General features: G+C 45.2%; 1 protein-coding gene across 2 annotated transcripts in view; it reads right to left on the bottom strand.

The window, feature by feature from the left end:
• Positions 1–2,228: 2,228 nt before the first annotated feature.
• Positions 2,229–20,031, bottom strand: part of MAP2K4 (mitogen-activated protein kinase kinase 4) — a 130,413-nt gene continuing 112,610 nt past the window's right edge. For both annotated transcript variants that reach the window (XM_045083403.1, XM_045083404.1), the window contains 4 exons: positions 18,708–18,785; positions 15,065–15,213; positions 6,083–6,128; positions 2,229–4,872 (listed from right to left, as the gene is read on the bottom strand). In XM_045083403.1, coding sequence (XP_044939338.1) covers positions 4,759–4,872; positions 6,083–6,128; positions 15,065–15,213; positions 18,708–18,785 — 387 coding nt within the window. In that variant the 3' untranslated portion in view covers positions 2,229–4,758. The remainder of the gene's footprint in view (positions 4,873–6,082; positions 6,129–15,064; positions 15,214–18,707; positions 18,786–20,031) is intronic.

Raw genomic sequence — 20,031 nt, 5'->3', positions numbered from 1 at the left:
TGATGCAATTCCATCAGCACTTTAGAAAGATGAAAGATGGTAGTGGGGACAGATGGAGGGGCTGAAGAGGGGCTGAGGAGGGTGAGGCTATCAGTGCATTGCCTTACGGAAACTACCAAGCTTCTTGAACATCTGATCAGAAGAGCCAGGAAAACCTAGAAGTCCCACTGTGAGTTCTTCCGCAAAACGTCCAGAGACAGAAATTTCAAATGCACATAGAAAGTTGATTCCTTCTATAATCTCATGACTCAATTGTGACTTCATACTGTGCTACGCAGATTGACAGTTTTAGCCAGCAGGGTCGCGTCCTATCGTTAAGGAGGATTATACGCTTCGGCACGTCCTCCGAAAAATGAAATAAAAATGCTAACGCAGAAACTGCATTACCTTATAATGATTTCAAGGTTTGAGCTGAGAATCCCTGGATATTCATTTATCGGAAGGAATTCCTGGATGCCCATTTATCTGAAAGAAATACATCAGTTTAGAAGATGTGCAGAGGCTGATGGTTCACCTAATGGTACTCCTTCTACACGTAGTCTCGTGCCAACGTTCCGTGACATCTGTTTCTTGGAGTGTATTCTAAGAGAGTCACTAGTGCTATTGATTTTCCCTCAAACCACTTTGTGAGCTAATTAAAGGAGTTAACAAGCAAGACCAATAGTTTTTAGGGTCTCCATCCCTCACTTCCCAAGTAAGACACAGAGGTTCTAGGTATGGCTGGTGCACTCCAGACCTGGCCAAGAGCAAGAGACACAAACTGCCTCACACCCCCAAGACAGGGTGGCCAGAGCTCCAAGCCACTTTTGAGACTGTGTCCTACATCTGTCTTCCTGCAGCTGAGACGGATAGAACGAGGAAGTGAGAAAGCACTTTAATACGAACTCAAAACCAGCTTAAGTTCTTCTCCTGCAGAATCCCCCTCATCACTGACTGCCACATAAGGTCATCATGCGCATGGAGACTCACGGCCTCTATCCTGAATTCTTAGGTGGGCTGTGCCTGAGAATTCAGTCGGATTTAGAGCTTCTCTGCTTAGTTCCGAGGTAGGAGGTTCCTCCTTCCTCACAGCTGCCACTGAGCCCCACTGGGGCCCCCAGAGCCTCTGATGTCGACTCATCCCCGAGACAACAAAGGTGGTCTTGGTCAGGATGGATGTGCAGCTGTAGCTGGGGACTCATCTACTTCTCAACTCCACTGGACTCCATGGTGCGGCATTTCCTACAGTACATGTTGCAGACTTGGATTTGAATCTCCCCTCCCCTCCCTACCGTTCTCAGAGTCAGCAGCTGCCTTCTCCCAACCCTGTTTCTTCTCTTGTACCTAAAACGGGACACTGCCACCTGACTTGGGGAGGCTACAGTCAGGATCAACGGAGAGGAACAGTCCACGCAGAGTCCCACGAAGCCTGAAGCACAGTCTACCTAGTTCTCATGACATCGTCTTGCTCAGCTGGGGTTGGGTGCCACGGGCCATCCCTTCCCTTAGTAGCTGAGATGGAGCTGGGGATGGGGGTATCTGACAGCCATTCCTCGGAGAATGCTGGGTACTTACCACAGCTGGTTCTGCATCTCAGATCAGGTTAGAAACAGGCATAAGAAAAGGGGAAGGTGCCGAACCGCACGTGGGCAATGACTCAGGGGCTGGTCAGTAATGGGAGGTGGTAGCGTTAACAGACAAATTCAGCGCTGGCGCTTCGAAGCCCTTGTCTCCCACAGCTTCCGGCCTCTGTGGCTTCTTGCTCAGCTCCATCTGTCTTCCCACCCGTCCACCTCCTGGGTCTGACCTCCACAGGTCTCTGACCCAGAATTCTCCTTCTCCTCCTCCCCACTCTCTCTGGGGCAGTGGGGACTGCAGGCGGAGCTGCCGTCTCGTGCCCAGCCGGCAGCCACAGCACCAGGGGCAGAACGCAGGGCTGGCAAACAGGCAGCCGGCAAGGCAGCCTGGGCTCCTACGGGCTGTGTATCTCCAGCATGTCACAGGTTGAAGAGCAGCACCCGTCTCCTCTAGCCTCGAGAAAGCCAGGGCGGGTTAGGGCAACTGACAAAGGAACAACCTGGAAGAAGAGACCGTATCCCACCTCCTTGGACAGAGGGCAAAGCCGGTGCCTCAGGGATACACCTGTGGTTTCAAGATGAGCAAGCTAAGAACCACAGCAACCGCCCAGAGGGGAGGAGGAAAAGAAGGGAGCCGTAGACGCTTCCAGACGAAGAGAATTTCTCCCAACGTGAAATGCACAGATAATTTAATGGAATTTACTTGATTTTCCCCTCTCAGGGTCTGACTTCAGGAAATCAAATTACAAAGTCATCATCATATCCTAGATTTATTACAACTGACCTGCAGGCAAAAGGATAGAACTATTACATAAACACTTCGATTCCATGTATATATCTTAAATAGAGGAGGGTTCAAACAAGAATACAGGATAAAATATTCCCAAGCTCCAAGAAGCAGGTATGTTACTGAGTTCCATTTGTACAGACAAATAAGGCAATATCCCTGCACATTAGCTTTTTGATAATTTTTATACATTTTTCTATGGTACAAGAGAAAAATAACCAGAGCTCACAATGTACAGTTCTTACACTATTTTCACAGTTTGTGAACACTATACACCCTTTTGTTTTAATAAAGATACATTGTAATAAACTCCTTGCCCTTAAGTTTATAGTTTATAATAATCTATGATTAATACACTAAAATTGCCTTTTGATGTGGTCATCCACACAAGAGAACGGTCAGATGAAGCTCCTGGACAGTCAGAATTGCTTTTATCCCCACGTGTCCGATGGCAAAGTGACCCTACGCAGAGCCAGGCGGGAAGTGGACAGCAGAGCAACAGATTTCCTCTTGAGTCCCCGGGAGCAACGGCGGACGATGGCTTGGTGTGGTTGAAGGAAGACGCGCAGCAACGCTTCCTGTCAGGACACTGGGGGGTCGAAGGTTTAGGAGGCTGGGGTTGGGGAAACTAGGGAAGTGGACCGAAGCGATAATTCATTTCTGAAACCTGGAGATTTACGGGGATGTCACGTGACACAGCACCGTCCTCCCTCGACTGTTTTACAGCCTTTGGACGATGGCCCTGGGAGGGGGCTCCCCCCCGGAACCACCGGCCACACCTGCTTCCGACGACACCACTGCTCTCGGCCGCGGCTGCCCTCTCCCGTGTGCTTGAACTGCTCACGGAGCCGCTTCACTGCCACACAGAGCTGCACGCTCGGGACCAGCGAGGCCACTGTGACACCAGAGGGGCCACCCCGCTAATGAGTGGTGATGGAGCGGAACATCAGGGGGCAGACCTCAGTGGCCTCACAACTACTCTGGGGCGGTTTGGGGGTTTGGGTTGGTTTGGTTTTTTCAATAGAATTCCAATTCCAAAAAATAACAGTAATCTGCCAGAGACTCTCGCCGGCGATGAGCTTCTGTAAGGGACCCTCGTCTGGTCCGACGTGTCTCCGGAAGACGCTTCTTCACCACCCGCCACATCAGCGAGGCCCTATGTTTTTCTCAGCCTTTTAAACGTTACAGCGTGGGAGGGACTGGGCGCTAAACATCCCTGGAAATTAAAAAGGTTTTTACTATAGGATGGGGAAAAAAAGGCAAAATATTGGATTAAGCAAAAGTCACAGAGTGGCAACAGACCAGACGGGAAGGGAGGGGGATTCTGAAACCGAAGATCTGGGCCAGTGAGAGCAAAAGGTTGAGGTTTGGTCTTGTGCTGCCCTACAAGCACTCTCTACATTATCAGTCAAGGCACATCGCTTCTAGCTGCTTCTCCCTGTGCGTGAGCTGTGACAGCTGAAGTCTCAGGCGCGGGACCGAGGGGAACCCAGAGCTGCTACAAGTCGTTCTGGGTCAGATGCTCGGCATGGAAACATCTGTACTCTTTGCCCTCAGTACGTTTTTCTTGTTTCAGTCCGGGTGGTTTGTGGCAGATGGAACATCAAGTTGGCAGCACACCGAATTTGAGAATGAAGATTCTTAGGATCAGCACCTTCTCTGACAAAGTGGCAGACTCCTGAGTCTTCCCGACGAAGAGCAGAAGGACCGGTAAAGGAGAAAAGAACACATTCTGTCCCGTCTCAATATTTCCGTGTCCACCTCTTTGAACGCAACGTGGTTTTTGGTAAAGATAAATTCATTCTAATTTAACGTGATATTTCAAACAGGAAATTTGGCTGAGCACATCGATCCCCGAACACCGACTGTGACGGTAAAGCAACAGAATATCAAATCAGTAAATCTATTGCACTTGGTGAAGAAAGTAAATCCCTCCCTTGTCTCCCAGCTCCGGAAGGCCGTGGGTCTCGTGGGCTGCACCAGCTCTCCTCACTCAAGCCCGAGTCTCTGTTCAGACATCGTACGTCCATCACTGCATTCTTCCGGCATCTGGAAGTCCGACAAAACACCACTCCAGTAGCTGCGTCTTCAGTTTTGAGTCTAGAAGTGAATTTAAGAGGTGATCTAATCACACTCAGCAAATTGATCGTACTGACTTCCACATTTCATGAGTAAATTCATCACAAAAGAACAGGACGCGGTCTCTCTGACCAGCACTAACACTGTGATCAATCAGGTATCACGGGGATGCGTGTTCTAGGTGACGGGAGTATACAGACAGGATGGAAACGAACACCAATCTTATTGCACATGGTGTCTGGGCGAGCAGTAAAAACACTGTGATACGGGATGAAAATTCTTTACGTCTTGCTTCCTCTCAGCCCTTTTTTTCTCAAATCTGACGCAGCAGCGAGATCAGTCGACGTACATAGGAGAGCTGGGAGTCGCTGGCATCTGATCCAGGATCTTACAAACATAGCAGGCGACCTCGACGGTACGTTCTTCATACATCAAAATAAAGGGATGTTTCTGCAAGAGAATTGGACAGAGAAAAGGAAAAACATCAAAGTCTGTGTCAGAACCCACACTGAGCTGCTCCCAACTGCGCCATAGCACAGAACCGGGGGCTCCCAACACGTGTGGTTGCACAGTTTCGTGGCACTGGCACAGAGAGGCGAGTGCTTCATGGAGACGTGGGGCCGGGTGCGGGCAAGCCTGATCTGGAAGGGCCACCTGGTCAGTGAAGTTGGGAAGCTAATCTCTGCCACGGGGCCTATCTGTCGAGGCAGAGAGCAGAGTGGGGCCTCTGCCGCCATCTGAGAGCCAAGAAGAGCTGCACGGATTCTGTCGCCAATCCTCTTGGGACATGGGACACAGACCTCAACCTCCCCTCCCATCTGCCCACGTGCAGCAGAAGGATCTTAGAGAAAAGACTCGGCCAGGGCCTCAGATGCATCCCAGGATCGCATTCTAGGGGCTTCTGCCCTGTCCCCTGCAAAGCCCCTTGCCCCAATTCTGAGTCACTAAAGCCCCCCCTCACATGCCCTCTCTGTCAGTACTCTTCATTCATTGCTTCTCTGAGCTTGCGGACTGCGTATCTCTACAGTCCTTGCTAGTGCTGACCACAGGCTGGACCTAACATCCGGGACAGCTAGACACTCAGGTCTTTCCTTCAAAGATCCCCAGGTCATTAGATCAATATTTTCTTCACTGCCGAGACTGATGCCACATCCAGGATGGCTTAGGACACCCATGTCCTGAGGAAGGGTAGACTGTCAAAGAGAAGGGAATTTGCTATGTGACGTAAATTTGCAGGAGAGCATTTCATGATGGCAGAAGCACAAGAAAGTCTTATGGGTGTGTTACCCATACCTAGACCATGTGGTGGAAGGTGGCTCCTTTCCTTTAAAGTGAGTGTTACAATTCTTCAGGGTAATTTTTATGACCCGTCAAGGTCAAAATTTTCTGAAAATTTCCATGAGAATCCAGATAGTAAATTGGTAGGAAAATTATAGCTTTCAATTTGCTCCTTCCAAATATCTATTTCAAACATTTTTTTTAATTACTCATTAGGTCAAGCTGTTTGTCTAGGATGGAGAGGACCATTACTTGCTTAGCAAACCGGCATGCTAACAGAATTCACAGTGAGGAAATATCTAAAATTCCCAAAAGTAAAAACAAAAACAAAAACAAAACATAGAATATAAAACAAACAAAATTCCCAAAGTCTCATACTCACCAGAAGTTCTTTATACTTTGGCCTTTTGGATTCATCCTTTGTAAGGCTAAAATAACACAAAAAGAACATTAATAAAATGGAGACACAGTTACCCAAGTATTTTTCTTTTCACAAATGAAATATGACAAAGAATCAAGCAATTTTTTCCTTCAGATATAAGAGTAACAACAAGGACAACCCACCCAACATAAAAAAAACAAACAAACAAGAAATTAGACAAGGTATAGCCTAAGGATTTATCCCGAGGATATTCGGTGTAGAAGCATTAGTGAAAAACCGGAAACAAGGTTAACTACTGAAAATCGGATAAATTATGGCACAGCTGCATGGCAGAGTACTGCGCAGTTAACTATATGAATGTGTACATATAAAATGTGCGTGTGTGCATGTGTGCACGTGCTTTCTAAATATATACACGAGTATTTACAGACACAACCAAAGAGAAACTAGTGTCTGGGAACTAAACTATATATAAATTTTATCAATTTATCCTCAGATTTTAAAAATTTTTGCATTCTGTATCTCAATCCGTGTTCTCTGGTCCAAAAGTTGACAGCATCACTACCTCACTAAGGACCACACTGCTATGTTGAACCCCTGCCCTGGTGATATCCTCCCCTTGAATCCTACCTTGTCTAATTTAACGTGACCAGAAGCATCTTCATGTAGTTTCTATTTTCCAGATTTGTCCTGGACCATATCTTAGCCACCGCTCTCCTCCAACCTATTATATTCAACTTTTTTAACTATCAAAAGGTAACCAGGGGCACCTGGGTGGCTCAGTCTGTTAAGTGTCCAGCTCTTTGGTTTTGGTTCAGGCCACGATCTCAGGGTCGTGAGATCAAGCCCTGTCTCAGGCTCTGCGCTCAGTGGAGTCTGCTTCTCTCTCCACCCCTCGCCCCCACTTGTTCTTTCTCTCAAATAAAGAAATCTTTTTTTGAAAAGTTACCACTGGCAACACAGTTCCCCAATTTCTACAGCCAGTGCTGTGTTCTACACCCACACCTTCTGCGCGGCACAGCCTGTAGCTACACAGAGTTCCTGAATGCACAGCCACCAGCCTCTCAGGGTGACCTTGGTGGCACACAGTCATCCGAGCCACCTGGGGCAGCCTAAGCTAGAGACCACTCCACAGAGGGGTGGAGAAATGCAGCTCCTCAACCACGTCACGCCAAGCTTGGGGGCCCACCCAGCGGCACGGCTTGCTCCAGGGTCCTTGAAGGCCCCGGCTGAGAACACGCTACAGCCCAACTTGGCCCCGCGAGCTGCTGGTCGCAAGGTCTCTTCCACCCCACCAGCTTCCCGCACACTGTCCTCTGCTTCCAGGCGACCAACTGCAACCCCTTCTGCTGGGTTCATAGCCTTTCTTGGCCAAGTCTATCTTTTCTAACAATCTATGAATGCTAAACTCTTCGTCTTTTCTAAAAAGACATTATTCCCCCCCCCCAAAAAAAATTCTGTATTTCCTCCATGTTGTGAATGATAACTGAATGCCTGAGTATAAAACTAAAACTGTAGGACAAGGCTAACAATTCTGTTTCCTCTATACCCCAGAACTAGGACTCGTTTTCTGGCAAATACTGTTGCTAATAACGAGCTGGTGGCTGTCTAATTAATTAATCCCTCACAGACATTCTATCCTCCTGCTAACTTACACCTTATCATTGTTCTGTACTCCTACTTCAATGCATTAGGTATAAATTCACCTTGGTCTATCCTACATGGTAGAGACTTTAATTTCAGTCCGAGAACACATCCTAGATCACTTCTCAAATGCTTTTCACGATTGTCTCCAATATTCCGTCTCCACTTCCAGAATTATCTTGTCATTTTCACTACACACTTGCGAGAAGTTCCCACTCTAGTCTCCCTGGTGCTTGACTGCTCTTTGCTACAGTGTCATTTGTGTCATGCCGGGAAACCCCTCAGCCCTATTCTGCCAAGTTCCCAATTCCATCCTCAATGGTTTCCAGTCTAGAGTACATCAAATCTGCTTTCCTTTGTAACAATAGCTGTGTTTTTTCATTTCTAAAATTTAATGAGTTTTCATATCCAACTCTTCCTTTCATCGCTGTTTTTCTCCTTCCTCGGTTTTAGCAGAACCCACGCCTTCATTTCCTTGGACACCCTAAATACACTGATTTTACCTTGAACTGGATTTTAGACTATTCCACAGACTCAGCTTGCTTTACCATAAACTCGTGTTCTATTAGTTGCTTTTCTTAGCATTAGACTCTATGTATTTTGGAAATGTGGTTTGCAGGGTGTGCACGCTTCTCCACACCTCTGCTCAGCAAGTCTCCAAGCACCTAAGTACTATGAACAGCAGCTAGAGAGACAGACAGCGGTTTCACACATCTGGGGCCACCAGCCTAGAACATGGTGCCACCATGGGTCTGTGCAGTCCCACACAGACCCAGCACCCTGGCTGTCTACGACCCTGCCACTACGTAGCCTGTAACTGTGGCCCAGGCAGTGACTGATACAAGCATGTCTTTCACTCCCCAGATCCTGACTTCTAAGCAAACCCTGCTCCTGCAGACCCCGGTCCACAAAAGGGCACTTGTCCACCTCTGATCCCACAGGAAGTAATGCCCCAGCTGCCACTGCTCGCTTCTAGACCTGGGGAGAGCACGGCCACAGCTGCAGATTTCAGAGCATTTTACACACGCTTCCGTCCAGCTGCCACCCGCACTGATATTTACTTTGTAAAGCTGCCACGACTTTTTGGTTTCCGATTTTTCCATGTCATTTACTGGAGCAAAAAGCTGTGCCAATGTAGACACTCATGACGCCATGTGAGCAGAAACATTTAACCCAATTTTTATTAACACTATCTTCTGTTTCAGAATTCCTGCTGCCACCAGTAATCACAGTAACCCCAATTAGTTAAGCCCCAGGGATCCAGTAAGGGAGCCGGCTGTCAAATTCATCCCAATGAAATAAAATGTGAACATGTATTTCCTCAGCCACATCGTGGGTGCTCTGGCCACCAGACTGGATGGGGCGGACTGTGAAACATTTCCATCATCTCCAAAAGTTCTGCTGGCAGCTTCAGACCCACTTTTCAGTTTACCGATCTCTCTTCAGTTACACCTCATCTGCCGCTTAATCCAGCTACCGAGTTTTACTTTATGATATTTATTTCTGGACATTCAGTTTGCTGCTTTGTAAATTTCTGTTTATCGCTTATATGTCCAAGCGTCTTCTCCATTTTTCTTTACATTTATGAAAAACTTTCTCCTGTTTCTCATTATTCTCATATCTGAAGTCCTTAGAGGCATCCTGCTATCAGTCGTTTCTACTAATTCTCGTATCTTGTATGAGTGCTGGAATTTCTCCTGAACAACTCATCCTGCATTTGACTTATCTTTGGGAATTCTTGGGTCCCAGCTTGAAGGATCTGTCCTGCTTCTGCCAAATAACTGAGTCTTTCCAATCAGCAACCTCTTAACAATCTTTACCTCTCCTAATTTATTTTTTTTAAGTCACTTTTTTTTCTTATCAAAGTATTGTTGACCACAACGGTACACTGGTTTCAGGTACACAACAGAGTGATTCGACAAGTCTGTGCATTACACTGTTGCTCCCACATGTCACCATACAACGCTACAATATCACAGTCTATGGTCCCTGTGCTGCATCTTTCATGTCCATGATTCATTCCTTCTGCAGCTAGAAGCCTGGACGTCCCACTCCCCTCCACACATATGACCTCTCTCCAACCTCGCTCCCCTCTGGCAACCATCAATTCTCAGTATTTATGGGTCTCTTCCTGGTTTTTGTTTATTCATTTGTTTTTGATTTTTAGATTCCACATCTAAGTGGAATCATGACATTTGTCTTTCTCTGCCTTATTTCATTTAGCATAATATCCTCTAGGTCCATCCATGTTGTAACAAATGGCAAGATTTCCTTCTTTCTATGGCCAAGTAATATTCCTGCATGCACACACCCCACATCTTTATGCATTCATTTACAATGGACACAGATTGCTTCCATATCTTGGCTACTGTAAGTAATGTTGCAATAAACACACAGGTGCATATATATTTTTGAATTAGTGTTTTCATTTTCTTTGGCTAAGTACCCATTAGTAGAACTACTGGATTGTATGGCATTTCTATGTTTAATTTTTTGAGGAACTTCTGTACTGTTTTCTAATTCACATTCTCACCAACAGTGTGCATGGAGGATTCTTTTTTATCTACATCCTTACCCATACTTGTTATTTCTGACCTTTTTAATTCTAGCCATTCTGACAGGTAGGAGGTGCGATCTCGTTGTTTCGATTTGCGTTTCTCTGATGATGAGAGATGGTGAGCATCTCTTCATGGACTTCTTAGCCATCTGGATGTCTTCTCTGGGAAAATGCCTATGCAGGTCCTCTGTCCACTTTTTAACTGAATTATCTGAGGTTTTGTGGTGTTGAGTTGAGTTCTTTATATATTTGGACATTAACCCCTCATCAATGTCTTACCTCCCGTAGTTTCTGATTTCACTTAGTTTTAGAACTCTGTGGACTCCTTGGTTTTGTACCAACTCTGATACATATAAAAAGACACCATGAAATATTTATCTAGTATTTGAGTAGATTCAGTGTAATTACTGTCCAAGATCGAATCCACTCCAATAATCTGCAGTCCACACTCATCATTCCACAGCTGTTTCTTCGCTCTTTGGGTATGGCTCTGATTTTGTGTCTTTTTTAGCTGGTATGTACATTTATGGGTGCCTGTTTTAAACGGAAGCTTGCCAAGTTTTCTTTATCTCTGAAATGCATAAGACAACAGCAGTATCTTACAACATCCCTAGACAGGTTTTTTTTTTCTTTTTTCCTTCCCTATTCGCTAATTTAGTCTTGTACTTTCATTTAAGGACTCAAGTTTTTCTTCAAATCAAGATAATTTTCATTTTAATTCTCTACTATCAGTTTAGTGGAATCTCCTGGATTTTTTTCTCCAGGTCTCTCATTCATCTTTTTATCCTTTCCTCTGCAAGATTAACTCAAGGCTGTTCCCTGTGTCCCCCATCCAAGTACTAACCAGGCCCGACCCTGCTTAGCTTCCGAGATCAGACGAGATCGGGCGCGTTCAGGGTGGTATGGCCGTAGACAAGGCTGTTCCCTGTGTAAGGGATTCAGTCAACCCTGCAACACCCGCTAAGCTATGTACCATCACTGCCTCCCCTTCAATTCAGAAACCATGTCTGCTACTTGGAAACTTCTTCTGAATTCAAATTAGTCCATTTTCCCCAGCTTTTCTGCTGACATTTTCAGTGGCAAATTTTATAAGGGGATATTTGTTCAAATTTTCCAAACTGATACAATTCTCATCTTCCTTTCTCTTTCTCCATGCCCCACAGGCACCAATGCTGACTGAACATGAGGAACTGACCCTGGTCACAGACCCTGGTGACTGTGAGAAGGAGTAGAGGGCCATCCCAAGGGCACCATCACCTGGTCAACGGATCTGCCTCCTGGATCTGTGCCCACAGATTCCACCACACTCCCCAGCCTCTAACCAACACAAGTGTCCTCACTGGGAGTCACTGCAGACTCCCAGTACAAGACTGGGACAAGACCCCAGACTGGGCCAAGTACGAGGCAGGAGTGAATACTGCCAGAGAGTCCTGGCCATGTCTGAGATTAACTGCAGAAAACACTCCCTCAAGACATTTTTAGATCAAGATCTGCTTCCTACTGGCCTGGCCCCTAGGTTGCCTGCTCTCCTGGGTCCTCTGTGGCACGCTGAGACATTCCAGTGCAGGTCTGATATCCTGCCTGTGCTGTTTTCCCTCTGCATGCAGCAAACTAGACCAGTCAGCCCATCTCTGAATTCAGCCTCATCTTCCCAATTTCACAAGAACTCCTCATAGAACTTTTGCCCTTTTTCAGAACAAGTAAAGACTTAAAAATTCTATTAACATTTTAAATAGGGAGGCAAAGCAGGGAGGAAGGTAAGCTGGGCACTAGTATTATCACTTTGGTCCTGAAGCCCTCATCTCCCTTTTATTCCTTAAGGAAACTTCTAACTGAAGCATATGTTCAGCAAAGCAACACACCCTAAATGCAGAACAAAAATAAGAGGAACAATATTCTGACTCTATTACCTTTTATTCCTTCTTGTCTTCTTAAATTTCATACAAATGAAACCACAGATACTGTTTTATGTCTTCCTTCTTTCATGCAATGCCGTTTGCCCTCATTGCCAAGGGTAGCAATGGCCCATCTTTGTGCTGTGTAGTGTCGTGTGAACAATGCTAGAACTTCCTGTCGACCCTACTGCTGATAGAGATGCTTCTTTTCAGCTAGAGGTGATCATGAACGTGTGGTTCTGGACATCTCACACATGTCTTCTGGCGTGCCTCTGTCTGGACCTTCGTGGGGCACATACTTGGGACCTGAACTGCTGGAGCATAATGTATGCACTGGCTGTATTCCACCAGCTCTAGGAGATCCTGCCACGGCTTCTCAAAGAGACTGCGCCAACTTACAGGCCTGCAAGTGCTGGATGGGACTTCCAGTTGCTTCAGATGCCCTGGTACCATCAGTCTTTTAACTGCGGTCATTTCTGGTGATCTTAACGGTGTTTCATTATAGTTTCGACTTGCGTTCCCCTGATGTGTAATAATGCCGAATGAACACCCTTTCCTAAGTTTACTGAGCACCTGAATGCCATCTTTTTAAGCACCTTTTCAAGTATTTGGCCATTTCTGGTTGTCACTTTCATATTTACAAGTGTTTTATACTCTACATATTCTGAATGAAAATCCTTTTTCCAATATCTATGGCAAGGACACCGCATGGTTGGCATTTCATTCAGTGGTGTCTTCTAATCAAGAGACATTCTTAGATGTTAACAAAATCTCTTCTTTTATGCTTAGGTGCATTCTGTGTGCTGTTGAAGAAATTTAATCTACCCAAAGGCTACAAGAATATGTTCCTGTATCTTCCATTACAAGTTTAACTTACACAACTGAAGAAATTCAGTTTGGCCAAAAAACTGCTCAAGGGGAGGACTGAGAAATGTGGCTAGAGCAATAAACCAGGTCCAGATCATAACAGGTTTGGAAAGCTAGGTTAATTTAGCCTTTTCTTTTTTTTTTTTTTTAAGGGCCATGGGCATCCTCTGGACCAGGGCTCCCCAGGCCTTTTTTCACCATTGCCCTTTCCTTCCTATGCAATTTAAACACCGTGTATCTGTTTATATGCTATAGCAGGCCTGCAGAGGGCTGCAAACCATTATGTTAATCCAAAAGTTCCTGCCTCTCTGGAACAAATTTTTGACCCCTTTGGGGTGATGATATCACTCTGTTAAAAATGCATGCTCTAGACAGTCTTAAACAAAAAGGAACATAATCAGACGTGCATCATAAAAAATACAACTCTGACAAAAAGAAGAGTGGTCTGGAACAATGGGATACTGGAATATGAGGAAAGCCAGTAGAAACTGAATGATCCAGGTCAGAGAGGGCAGAAAACACCCCAGGACAGTGGAAGGGAGGATGGACACATGCAAAGAACTGACAGGAGCAGGTCCTAAAAACAAATGTACTTCCGACTACAGCCCAGGATGATCTGGGATGAGCGGAAACCACGGACCTACTCAGGTTGATGTCTATAACCGTTATCTGTAGGGGAGCATGGTACCAAGGGAAACGGAAATAAAAAATACACAAGTACTACACAGAGATACAACAAAAACAGTAGAGAGATCAACGGATCAAGAAGAAATCAACTGCGGTGAGAGGTTCACAGATGATCGTTTTGGAAATTCTACTCCACGACTCACAGATTACTTCAACTAAATTATTTTATCAGAAGGGAATATATAAAACGATCACGTGTGATTCTGCAAACTGCATATTTGTGTGCAAACTGGTAAAAGTGAATTGTTTTTGAAAAGGAAGAACAGCCAACTTGAGTCATCCTAACAGCATTCTACCTATAAAATTTTGAGGTATTCCTCTCCCCCGGAAAACCAATGCAAAGGTAGGCTTGAATTACAGAAGATGAAATAGTTTCTAATCGTATTTTCTACTTATTCGAATCTTTTCTAATTATTTGAAAACACGGCAATGTTAGACCATGAAATGGAAGTCTTAAAAGGACCAGAGAGAGGAGTGAGAAACAGCAGTCCTAGCAAGAAAAAAATTCTGAGAAAAAGAAGAGTGTTTTCAAGAATGCTTTTTGCTCATAAACACATCTTATTTTTAAGTCATGTTGGATAAATTATCGAAAATATTGAAACGATAAAGCAGATTTCATATAAAACACAGACTGAGGCGGTACAAAGCACGACTGTATTCCTGCCTCTCTGCACAGTTAGTCCAGCGTTCTCCACACACGGCCGTGCACGTGCGCGCACTTGTGACAAGGCAGACGAACTACGCTAGGCCCGGCACACACCGCCCTCAGAATAAGGTTGCAGAGAGCCGGCACGTGGCCCACCAGCGGAGGGCGGGGCCTGGCTCTACCGCACGCCCACGTGTTACATGCTGCGTCAGCGCTGCGTCACTACTGCGTCACTGCTACGTCAGCGTAGACAGCTGCCCCGCACTCACGGTCTGACTTGGCGGGGTCCTGACTTGGGAAAAGCTTCCAGGTGATTCCTGTATAGCTTCCCCGTTAGAACCACGTCGGACGGAGACGACCCGTGTCGCCTGGTGGCATTTCTGGCACAAGGCCTTAGACGTCCACAGGCAGCAGCCTCTCCGCCTGCAGCATCTGCTTCTACTCAGCACCGGGTCCTCAGTACTCAGCACCTCAGTACCTCAGTACCTCATACCGAAGTACTCAGTACCCAGTCACGGCGCAAGATCGATAATCTCCGGCCGGCGGGAGCCTTCCGTGAGACCGTGGGACCCGAGCCCCTGCCCGGAAGCAGAGCGACAGCCGGCAGCGCACCTTCCCCGTGGGGGGACTGCGCCGCAAGAGGAGCAAGCCCCGCGGCCCTCTCCACAGCACCTCCGGGCACTCACCACAAGTTGACGAAGTTGATGAAGCTCGGGGAGAACTCGCGTTCTTCGGAGTTGCTCAGCTGCGGAGGGTCCCCTTTCACGACTTGCGTGAGCTGATCGAACACACTGTTCCACTTCGGGTAAGGAAACCGGCCTGTGGCTAACTCGTACTGCAGAGAACAGGGGAGAGAGCACGCTGCGCGTTATCACTGCTCCTCACCAACACCACGTGGAATATCTGAACTCCAAGCAAAACTCTTGGGAAGTCTTGAATCCAACCCAGATAAGGGTGAGGTGAGGTTTTTGCAATTATAAGGGGCGGCGGAAGAGGTATTTAGAAATCAAGAGGCTATAAGATCAACTGAGCTCAAGGACTGGGGCCGAAAGGGAAAACCCAGACAATGTCCCCACCGCCTAAGCATCAGGGCAGCCCTTGATTCAGATACCTTTATATGAAGGACCTTGGAAGGCTGGTTCTAGAACTTCACTGGTGCAAAAGGTGCACAATCTGTCATTATCTGAATTGAAGTGGTTAGTCATTTTTTTTTTTTTAAAGATTTATTTATTTGACAGACAGAGATCACAAGTAGGCAGAGGCAGGCAGAGAGAGAGGGAAGCAGGCTCCCCACTGAGCAGAGAGCCCGATGCCGGGCATGGTCAGTCATTTCTAAGGTAAGAGAACTTGCAACCAACAAGAGCCCAATCTGAGCTCTGAGGAAGCAGCATGCAGATTCTGTTCTCCAGGCGTCCTGTGGTCACTACAACTTCACCCACAAGCAGGTATTACCACAACTGAAGAAATCAGGTCTGGGCTCAACCCCAAACCCTGAACCCTGAACCCAAAAACGGCACTCGGGACAGATGTATCTCTAAACCACACCAAACTAGATCTGAAGGTTCTTATAGACCTACGTCCCAATGCACCAAAGGTCAAACATATTTGTGGACTGTATTCTTATCTTTCTCTCACTCTGTTCTGGGGATAATGAAAACCAAAAAATTGTGCTTTTTCCAAAAAAATAGGTTTAAATCTGTGGCATGGCCTAAATGAACCCCATGTCAGGTGCACTGATAGGTGACAGGTAATGGGAGGGTGAGACCTCCAAGGTCATCCGAGAAGGTATCTGAGAGAGAGCACTGTGTGAGGACACCATCTCAGAGCTTCTTCAGCTCAGGGCTATTGGATGGTGTTGGTTTAGTCAAGTATTAAATTACTAATTTATTAAATTAGTAGTTTAGTTACTAGTGAAAGGGAAGCTACCATGCAAACATAAGGGCATCCTCCAGAGGGAGGCTGGGCTGGGAAGTTCTTTGCCCTAAGATGGCGCCTTTAGCTCACCACTGTCCCCAGTTACACACACCTGTGGGGGAGCAGCAGGCACGCAACACACATGCAGAAATGCAGGCCTCTGACTAAGGTTTCTTTCCAATATAAATACAAATGCTTAGGATGAAGTAAACCTTATTGGTTATTCACAACACTAGGAATAACTTCATCACATTCCTTCTTGAGAACAGATGTTAGTAAGAGAAGGAAAAGGTAAAATGCATCACAGAAAGTGAAGGACTTAGGAACTTAGAAATTAATTTCACAGATTTCTTAATTTGTATAAGATTATTCACATGGAAAATAGATTGGGAAGCAATTTTAAGTACTGAATGCCTTGCTTTTAAACAAAATTTAGTCAGATATACTAAAAGAACTTACTGAAAATGTTTCTGTTAAAACTTTTCACAAAACAAAATTCTGTTTGTAAGCTGAAGTAAATACTCCCTTTAAACATAACTGGTTTGGACATAGGTGTTTCTCAATCGTGACTATCTTTTATATGCACACGGTTAGGTACTCAGCAGGACGCTATAGGTCGTGCTGTAGGCCTCTGAACTGTCACCACAGAGCATCACCTAAAAGATGCCCAAGTTCCATGTTCTCTCCTAACTAAAGAAGAAGGGCTTATTTCTCTTTTGGTCAGTTGGCTTCACAACAAGAAAAGACTTCATGAGGTATCACTCATACCATGTTATAAGGGAAACCGGATGGAGTCTTCTGCAGAGGTCAGCCCCTAGCCTTAACTGTGGGTACAGAGAATTCATCATGCCCGGCAATGTGACTCAGCAGGATCGCTAACAAGGGTATGTGATTGTCATTTACAGGAAGACCTCAAGGCCACATAATGCCAATGAACAGATGGAGAGTATTTAATAAGCTACAAAAAAAATTTCTCTGCTTAGAACCTGTGTTACCTCTGGGCCATGGGACCTTATTAAAATGGGAGGAAATTGAAGGGAAGCTTTAGGCTGCCTCCCAAATAGGACACAGCTCCATCTAGTGATAGGAAATCCCACAATGTAGAAGCAGCTGTCCAGAGTCCAAAGAATGCCACCAAGCTGTGGTATATCAGGAAGCACAAGAAAATAAATCTAAAGCTTCAAACCAAAATTTAGGAATAAGGAAGTAATAAGCAAATACAGATACTTCTAAGACAGAAGGAAAATTTTAGTACAGTCATAGGTGAGAAAGAAGAGTTTATTTCAGGTGCCTGGGTGGCTCCGTGGGTTAAGCCTCTGCCTTCAGCTCAGGTCATGATCTCAGCGTCCTGGAATGGAACCCCGCATCAGGCTCTCTGCTCAGCGGGGAGCCTGCTTCCCCCTCTCTTTCTGCCTCCCTCTCTGCCTACTTGTGGCCTCTCTCTCTGTGTCAAATAAATAAAATCTTTTTTTAAAAAAGTTTATTTCATTGCACTTAGTTGCAAATTAAGTAGCTTTCTCACTCTTCTTTCTCAGTGCTGTTTTAAGGTAGAACTTTTATTAGAGTTCTCACCTAGGTAGTTGGTATTCCTCCAGAAATGAATTACTTTCTGCTCACCATCTGTGACTTTTCTATTCAGTGAACAGAAGATTCCAAGTAGAAACAATGTTCATACACGTAAACATGTCTGCCTAACACACACCCTGTACAGAGTATTACCGGACACTCTGCTCTTGCCTGAGGTGGGAGGAGCCACCCTCCCCGTCCCTCTTCCTGATGCAGGTGTGACTCCTAGTACCTCTGCCAAGAGATCCAAAAGCACAACGGAGGGCGCAGAGGCACCGCAAAAAACCGTGAGGGAAACCGTCAACTCTGGTTTGATTTTCAAAGTAAAACACAGACTTTTCAATAGGAGAAAGACAACCATCATATGATCTCTCTGATATGAGGAAGTGGAGATGCAACGTGGGGGGCTTGGGGGGTAGGAAAAGAATAAATGAAACAAGATGGGATCAGGAGGGAAACAAACTGTAAAAGACTCTTAATCTTCACAGAACAAACTGAGGGTTGCTGGGGGGAGGGGGGTCAGGAGAGGGTGGTGGGGTTATAGACATTGCAGGGGGGTGGGGGGGGCTGTGCTGTGGTGAGTGCTGTGACGTGTAAACCTGGCGATTCAGACCTGTACCCCTGGGGCTAAAAATACGTAATGATGTTTATAAAAAAAATTAAAAAACACAGACTTTTTCCCAACAACTAGAAGATAGAGTCCCTGCGGTTATAACTATAGAGGAAAAAATAGGTAAGTAAAGTCAAAGACTAGAAGAGAAAAAAAAAGCAGTTCTCAGGAGGGGTGGAAGGGTGATAAAATTTTCTTTCCATTCTGAATTTCCTGCTACAGTACTGTGATGAACGTACCAATGTGATCCCCAAACTCCAGACATCAGAACGGACGTCATATCCTTGTCGTGACGCGCTCGGGTCTATTCTTTCAGGCTGGAACAGAAAGAGAAGTCATGGTCATTAATTATGCATATTCTCAAGGAACATGATGGAAGCAACAGCTGGGTAGGGAGCTGAAATGCCAGCATACTCCTAGAAGAATCCACATGTAGGGTCAGACTGGGAGGAACAGGAAGCCATCATCATAATGAAAACCAACAACAATAACACCCAACCCATTACCACCTCCATAAAGGGAACACAAAGCAACTCTTCTAATTTTTACCCCCAAGGACTCACCAGCATTTACAAACCGGAAGCTGAGAACAAAGAAAAAAGGAAGAAAAGTGGAAAAGTGAAAAAAAAATAAAGAATTGCAGGGTCAGATAGCCAAAAAAAAAAAAAAAGAAGAAGAAGACTAAGTCTTATCTGTTTCACTGAATAAGGCCACACCACAATATATCTAAGATACAAGAGCAAACATGAGCTAATTTCATTACAATTACTCCACCCATTCTTCATCATAAAGCTAAAGGCATCACTATGCATATCTTTAAAGACATCTATTAGTCATTTTTAACCAAATTAAACTGACAAAATATATTATCCTATCACCCAAACAGCAAAAATCAACTTTAGTAGTTTCCATGAAGAGAGCATTCTTCACATTTCCTTGAAATCATTTCCATGATTTACACAGTGCATCAGGGACGGAGAAGGAGCTAGAGAACCAGGAGCACAGAGCTGGCAATGGTCCTTACCAAAGGCTGAGTCACTGCTATTGAAAGAAATGTGCATAAATGCAAGAGTTGACTATGTTATAAATCCTGCCTGTCAGCAACAACTTATTTGGAGACCTATTTTACACATTTTTGTTTTGAACATGAGTACTGAGGCTGCATAAATAAATATTCACTGGGAGCTACTTAGTTTTTAGCCCTAAAATGTGTATTTAAGATAAGATATAAGGTACCCAGAAATCCCAGATAGTCAACCAAGAGAGGAAAATACTCTGTCCAACAACAGCAGGTTACACATTTTTCTCAGGCTCTCATGGAACATCCACTGATATGGACCATGTTCTGGGACATAAAACACACCTTATTTTTAAAAAGAGAATCATGTAAAGTGTGTCACAAAGTTGCTAAATTAGAAATCATTAAGAGAGAGTTACCTGGGAAATCCCCCAAGTATTTGGAGATTAGGCAGTACACGGATCACAGAGAAAGCCTCAGGTAAAAAACAACAACAAAAACAAACTTTGCACTAAATGAAAATGAAGTAGAACTTATCATATGTT

Source organism: Mustela putorius, unplaced genomic scaffold, assembly GCF_011764305.1.
Source record: "Mustela putorius furo isolate JIRA1106 unplaced genomic scaffold, ASM1176430v1.1 tig00000695_pilon_pilon_pilon, whole genome shotgun sequence".
NCBI lineage: Eukaryota > Metazoa > Chordata > Mammalia > Carnivora > Mustelidae > Mustela > Mustela putorius.
The sequence above is the reverse complement of the archived record's forward strand: the minus strand, read 5'-3'. Positions and strand labels throughout refer to the sequence as shown.